The 7,022-nt window shown below is 59.0% G+C and overlaps 2 protein-coding genes across 4 annotated transcripts in view; both read right to left on the reverse strand.

The window, feature by feature from the left end:
- The window catches only part of LOC109307379 (E3 ubiquitin-protein ligase TRIM56-like), a 30,439-nt gene that overhangs the window by 10,002 nt on the left and 13,415 nt on the right, over window positions 1-7,022 (reverse strand). For 2 of the 3 annotated variants that reach the window (XM_019531262.1, XM_019531261.1), the window contains one exon: window positions 3,329-3,774. The gene's annotated coding sequence lies outside the window, so the exon portion shown is untranslated. Of the gene's footprint in view, window positions 1-3,328; window positions 4,319-7,022 lie in introns of those variants that run through there. The other variant, XM_019531259.1, reaches the window with a different exon arrangement.
- CUNH1orf210 (chromosome unknown C1orf210 homolog) lies at window positions 4,319-6,365 on the reverse strand. The gene is made up of 3 exons (XM_019530611.1): window positions 5,840-6,365; window positions 5,415-5,570; window positions 4,319-4,656 (listed from the first exon to the last, which is right to left on the reverse strand). The coding sequence occupies exons 1-3, from the start codon at window positions 6,363-6,365 to the stop codon at window positions 4,319-4,321; spliced, it is 1,020 nt and encodes a 339-aa protein (XP_019386156.1).

Genomic DNA, 7,022 nt, shown 5'->3' on the forward strand with positions numbered 1-7,022 from the left:
GCAGCATCTCATTGGAGGCTCATGTTCATCTTGTGGTCATCTTGTGATAGGCCGGTGCCAGCTCCCCCTGCCCTAGAGCAGGATTGCAGATATCTCGGCTGGGCCAGGGCCACTCCTGGCGAGGTGTCAAGGGCTGCAATGGTGGCGCCGCCCCTTGGTCGCCATCTTGGGACTGAAGTCCTACCCCCTAACTCCTGACCTTTGGCCGCAGAAGTACTTCTTTGGGATTGGGGGTGGGGGGTAGGACTTCACCAGCACTGCCCTCAGTCCCAGCTCTGGGCAGGCGCTGCCAGGCTGCCATTCTCCAGCCTGCTCTCCCACCGTCATGCACATCTCCTTTTCTTAGAACTAGAAAAAGAGTCATACACTAAAAATCAAACATTGACTAACAGGGGTAAGCAACCCCCAGCACACGTGCCGAGCATGCCACACAAGGACATTTCACTTGGCACACCGCCCCCAGCCCTGGCTCCAAGCAGCTGCTGCCAGCCACAGAGCCCAGGCTGCTGCCAACAGGCAGCTGGGAGGCTGCAAGTCCTGCCACAGGGAGGGGCACATCGCCATGGCAGCACTGGGTTCCCAGGGGAAGGGCAGCAGGGCACATCCCCCCAACTCCATGCACAAATTGGGGAGCTCATACACCCCATGCTCCCCTCCCTGGGATGTGCACAGTGGCCGGGAGCTGTCCTCCCCTGCACCCTGTGGACAAGCCATCTTTGGCTCAGTTCTGTTCCCTGCCCCAACCCAGCAACCCCACACACACCACGCTGGCTGGGCAGCACTCTCAGCCTCACTCCTTCCCTCACTGTAGGGGCCTCAATCTGCGCCCCCTCCTCACACTCCCTCTGCCCCCCATAGACCTACCTGCTGGGAGCTGCTCTCCATGCTGCCTGGCTCCTTCCCAGCCATGTACATGTGTGCAGGCAGGCACATGCACATGAAGCCCCCTTCGTCCCACTCCCGGCAGCCCCAAGCAGCCCCTTGCAGACTGGCACACTGCTTGCATGCAAGGGGAACTTTGGGGAAGAGTCTCCACACTCAAGGACAGGCTGGGGATCCAGGCCAACATCGACAGGCTTGCAAGGTGGGTGGATGAAAACCTGATGGCATTCAGTATGGAGAAATGCGAGGTGCAGCACCTCTAGAATAAAAACCCACATCACACTTATAGGCTCAGCAGTGCTATACTTGCTAGCACCATGTCCGAAAGAGACTTGTGGTCATGATTGACCACAAGACGAATATGAGCCACCAATGTGATACTGCAGCTGGCAAAGCAAACAAAACTCTGGCTTGCATCTACCAAAGCATCTTGAGCAAGACCCAGGATGTTATCCTCCCACTGTACTCAGCCTTGGTGAGGCTACAGCTGAAGTACTGCATCCAGTTCTGGGCTCCACAATTTAGGAAGGATGTGAAGAAGCTTGAAAGAGTCCAGAGGAGAGCCACGTGTGTGATCAGAGGGCAGGAGAGCAGGCCTTATGAAGAGGGGCTGCAAGCTCTTCAGCCTGGAAAAGTACTGGCTCAGGGGTTACTTGGTGGCAGCCTATCAGTACATGAGGAGTGTTCATCAGGATCTGGGGGAACGTCTGTTCAGAGCACCCCAAGGGATGACAAGGTCCAATGGTCACAAACTCCTGGAAGATCATTTGAGGCTGGACATAATAAGGAAAAACTTGTTTACTATCCAAGCCCCCAGGGCCTGGAACAAACTCCCCCCACAGGTGGTGCAGGCACCTACTCTGGACACTTTCAAGAAACATTTGGACATTGATCTTGCTGGGATCCTTTGACCCTAGCTGGCTTCTTGCTCCTTGGGCAGGGCCCTGGACCTGATGATCTTACGAGGTCCCTTCCAGCTCTAATGTGTATGAAATCTATGAAACCCAGATCCCTGCGTAATGCCGCGACTCTGGGACAGATGCTATCTCAGTCATGCAGCCCAGGCCTGGGACTTTATGATCCTATCCCTGGACTGCCCCACCCAACTAGGGACAGGTGGTCACCCTAGGTGTGAGGGGATGTGGGTGGGTATGGGGTTTCTGGGGCGATATGGGTGTGTATGCACCCCCTGGCACGTGCCCCCCACCCCTGCATGGTGCACACCCCACAAAAGCCAGAAGTAGCAGTAGCAGCAGGTGGTGGGCACTCGGGGCACTCCTGGTTGGATACAGGCAGAGCCCCTTGGCAGCGTGCAGCTCTGGTCAAGTCCCAAGAGCGGTATGTTGTGGCACAGAGCCCACCCAGCCTGCTGGCACACACTTTTGAGCTGGACCAGGCCAGCTCTATGCCAGCATATGTGGCTGCCAGCACGTCAGATGGGAGTTGCATGCCATCAGGCCAGGCCAGGCTGGCCTCATGCTTCCACATCAGACTTCCAGCACTCCAGTGGGGAGCAGCACCTGGAGGCATTGAGCCTGCCCAGCCCGATAGGTATGTCCTCCTGCCCACAAACCCCACACCTCCTGCCGCTGCAGGCAAGCGCTCCCCTCCCCACTCACCAGCCAGCCAGTTGCACACCATTGTGGTTTCCACTGGGGTTTCCAGATGGGGTGGCAGAAGCCCCACAGGGGTGAACATGCAGGGTCTGCCCGGTCTGATGGTGTCCACATCTGAAAGCCCACCTCCAGCCAGCTTTCAGAGGTGCAGCTGCAGGTCAGTAATAATTGTTTTTGGAGGGGCGCTGTGGGCTGGGTAGAATCACCTGGCAGGCCAGATCTGGCCTGTGGGCTGTATTTTGCCTGTCCCTGCTCTAGAAGCTAAGCCCGGGCTGGCTTCAGGGGCTACTGTCAGGGACCAGAGGAGGCTGCAGCCAGCCTAATCAAGCACACCGCGACAGCTGGTGGTGCTGGCCTTTCAATCAAGTGACAGGTGAGTGGAGTCAAGAGCAGCTGGTGGTGCTGGAAAGGGGTGGATTGTGCCTTCCTGGTCTGTGGCTATTACTCTGGCTTCCAGTGAACTGAAGGTCTCTGGGACTTTGCAGTGAGCAGTGTTAATGTCAGACCTGGCGCAGTTCTGCTACTTTCGTCCTACCTCCTTTGCCCCTTGAATCAGTTAGGACTTCTGTATTGCCCTCCAGTGAGCTTACGTATGGCATGGGAAGGGAATAGGTTGTTGCTATCAAGTGCACGCCAGTTTAAAAACACTGAGTTTTTATTATGTTGACACATTCCTCTACAGCTACAGGATTTTATGTCAATAGCAGTTCTCTTAACCTGCTGTTGGCTATGTTCTGCCCCAGAGGTGGCTGCACCTTGCTGTTGGATAAAGAAGCCCCACCAAGGCATCTCCAATATCTTTTCCTCCTACAGCCTTTTGGGGTGCTGACAGGGATGAGGATAAAAATCACCCCAAGTTACCATTGCATTGATCATCCAGTCCCAGAACCCAGCAGCCATTTAATGCAGAGCCTTGCAGCCAGGGAGAGGAAGGGCCTGCAACAAGGTCCAGCATCTGAAGCAGGCGAAACAGGCAGCAGCTGCACAGCTCTACATGCTCTGGCAGCACGGTGAGCCAGTCTGGCCTGGCATTGGGCCAACTGTCCTGATACTTGCCATGATACTGGCTCTGGCCCATCCTCCCTGCTGTCTGCCAGGTCTCATGAGGCCTGTGCTCAAAACAGCTGGCAAGCAGCGACACATGGCTGTCCCACAGGTCGGCAGCTTTGTTCAGCTGCCTGGAGCCTCCCTTCCCTGGATTGCAAAGGCAAAGCTTCACGTGGAATGATCCAGTCTCCTCTCTGGCTCCCAAGCCCAGGAGTGTGTGTGGCTCAGGCTGCGGGGAGTGGGGCAGGTGCTGAGCGGACCTGCGTCTCTGACCTGCTCAGAGCAGCGGCAGTGCAGGGCTGGGCTCCCCTGGTGTCACCAGTGTTGAAGCAGAGACACACAGGACAGAGTGGGGCTGTTTGCTGTCAGTGCCACACACAGGCCCCCCGAGATCTGAGCCCTGGGAGAAAGTGAGGCCCGCACAGCTTCCTGGCAAGGGCAGCCTCTTCACCGTGCCCTCACCACTCTCCTAAGCAGACCCTTCCTTGCATGCCTCTTGGCTCCATCTTCTTCCAGGTCTCCTGGCCCCACTTAAACAGGAGGACCAAAAGCAGGAACAAGAGCATGGGCTGGTGAGGAGGGGGTGTTGGGATGCCACAGCCTCTGGGATGAGGAGGGGGCCTGCAGGGCAGAAGTCCCAGCCCCAAAGGATGCAGGGGAGTCTGGGTGGGGAGGCAGGAGGCAAAGGCCCCAGCCTGGGAGGAGGAGTGGGAGGGCAGAAGGTGAAGGCTATGGCCCCAGAGGGCAGAGGAGAAGCTGGGCAGAACCCAGCTTCAGAGGGAGAAGTGCGGCTCTATGTCCTCCTCTTCCTGCAGCTGCTCGCTGGGCTGGATGTAGTTATCCTCGATGAAGCCATCATCCTCCTCTGGCTGCAGCCTTCCGATGGGCCCAGGCTGGTTCTCCTCCCAGGCTGCGCTCTCCTCGGCCGGGCCATTCCCCACTGAGCTGGCGTCGGGCAGCGGTCGGTGCCGGTAGCTGGCAAAGTTCTTGTGGAAGAGTTTGCACTTGGCCACCAGCGCAATCAGGATAGAGATGCCGATGGCGCACAGGATGAAGCCAACCAGGTATGGCCAGCTGTTGCCCCCCTTCCCTGCCAGCGGTGTGGTGGCTGCTGGGCAGAAGACAGACAGAAGGTGCTGTGGAGCTGCACTCCCCCCTGCACAGGTGAGTGCTTTGCCCGTGTCCCGTGAGCAGTGCAGGGCAGAGCGGTGCCGTTTCCCATCTGCTCTGTGCAGGGCAGGGGCTGTGTGGGGACAGCACGATGGTGGGGCTCAGCGCAGGGGCCTGGGTAGTGACTGAACCCTTGAAATCCTCTGGCCGTCAGAGACCAACCCACATGTTTGACAGCTAGAGGGAGTGGGGATGGTTGGTGCAGTGGTGGGAGAGGAAGAGACTGACAGCTGACCTGGCACTGGGGTTCCTGCAGCAGGAGCTGGTAGCTCAGGAAGGAGCTGGGAGGCTGCATCCTGGAGCTTTGGGCTTGGGTTTATTGCCTGGTGCCACGTGGGGTTAGCTATCTTGGTCTAATGGGTTCTGGGGGGGCCTGTGGCACATGGCTTGAGGACTGTGCTGTGGAGCATGTGGTGATACCGCAGGCACCGCCAGCACCAGCCCCTGCTCTCAGCTGGGGGAATGCTGCTGTGGCTGGCCCAGTGCAGAACAACCCATGCAGCCTGTCCAGGTGCCAGGCAGGGGTTGCATGGGGCACGGAGCTGCCAGGCTTGTGCCATTGCTGCAATGCCCTGGTGGCCATACCAGCACCAGACAGGGATTCAGACCTCAGTGAAGGGCTGACCGGTCTCAGCTTTGGGGGCAGTGGATGCTGGGGGTGGGGAGAGGGGAATCCCACCCTGTAGCTTCACAACTCACTGTCATTCCCAGCTGCCACAGGCAGCGGCTGTGTGCTGGTCAAGGGCTCCGCGCGGGGGAGCCGCCGCTCTCCCCTGCAGCCCAGGTCCTGGTAGGTGAGGGTCTTGATGTCCTGGCCCCGGAGTGCGGGGGGTGAGGCGCACAGGACCTGCACAGCTGGGGGAGAGAACCTGTCTCAGTGCGGGGGCCTCAGCCCTGCCCCCCGCCCCCACACACACCCCTCGGTCCAAAGTATGTGAAGACCAGAGCAGCATGAGCCTGGTGCTCCCTGCCCCGGGCCTGTTCCCTTCTGCTCCAGCTACTGGGACAGGTGGTGGGATGCCTTGCCCAAAGCCCCATCCCAAGGCACCGAGCCCTCCCCACTCCCCGGGAGGAAGACTTGGTGAATCCACACACCCCAGCCCCGACCCATAACCCATCCTCACCTTGCCTCTGCAGCAGCCACTGCTGCAGCGCAGAGGCAGAGCAGTTGCAGGCCCAGGGGTTGCCCTGCAGCTGGACCCGCAGAATTCCTCCCATCCGCTGCAGGACAGGGCCGGCGGCGTAGGCCAGCTGGTTGTTGCGCAGGTCCAGGTGTGAGAGGACCCCATGAGCTGGGATCATTGACACCTCCAGGGCCCGGAGCCAGTTGCCCCACAGGAGCAGCGTGTGCAGGTTCCCCAGGCCCTGGAGGGCTGCAGGGTGGAGGTGGGCAAGGCCACAGTGGCTCAAGTCCAGCAGGCGCAGTGTCCCGAGGCCAGAGAAGGTGGCTGGGTAGAGCATGAAGAGAGGGTTGCCGGACAGGTTGAGGGAGCGCAAGGTGGGGAAGCCATTCAGCAGGGTCCCATGTCTGGGCACCACCAGGGAGTTGTGGGAAAGGTCCAGGCCAGTGATGTTCCGGAGGAGGGTGTCAGGAGCGTGGAGCAGGCTGTTGCCGCTGCAGTCAGCCCAGCCCTGGAGAAACAGCGTCATCGTGTGAGGGGTGCAGCCTCCCTCCAGCATCCCCAAGAGCCATGCTCCCCAGGGGTACAAGCCTTGTTACCTAATTGATTCATTAATTGCCCTTTGCAGGGTTCTAGATAAAAGCAGCACCTGCAGACACAGCGCCCGGGGGCTGCTGGCAGGTCCCAGCCAGAACTGTCCCAGTGCAGTATCTAGTGTCAGCACAAGCCATGCAAAGACCCACAGCTGCCCCATCTCAGAGCAGCCTGCCAGACCTAAGCATGAACCAGAAAGGACAGGAGCAGGGAAGTGTCTGGACCACCCAGCAGGTAAGGCTCATTCAGGATCCCAGCCCATGAACATCACACCCTGTCCACCCTCTGCCTCTGCCCACAGCAGGGCCTTCTCCCTTCAGGGGTCCCCAGCTCCCCAGTCACACGATGACCTTGAAGAGATGTAGGGATAGGATAGATTCCATGGGCCCCTACAAGTGGGGGCAATTGGGAAGGGGGCAGTTTGGTGGCTGCTGCCACCCTCTGCAGGCCTGCGGCTGTGGGGTTTCATAGATTCATAGATTCATAGATGCTAGGGTCGGAAGGGATCTCAATAGATCATCGAGTCCGACCCCCTGCATAAGCAGGAAAGAGTGCTGGGCCTACATTACCCCAGCTAGATACACATCCAACC

The sequence above is a fragment of the Crocodylus porosus genome, unplaced genomic scaffold (assembly GCF_001723895.1).
Source record: "Crocodylus porosus isolate Cpor-Errol unplaced genomic scaffold, CroPor_comp1, whole genome shotgun sequence".
Taxonomy (NCBI): Eukaryota; Metazoa; Chordata; order Crocodylia; family Crocodylidae; genus Crocodylus; species Crocodylus porosus.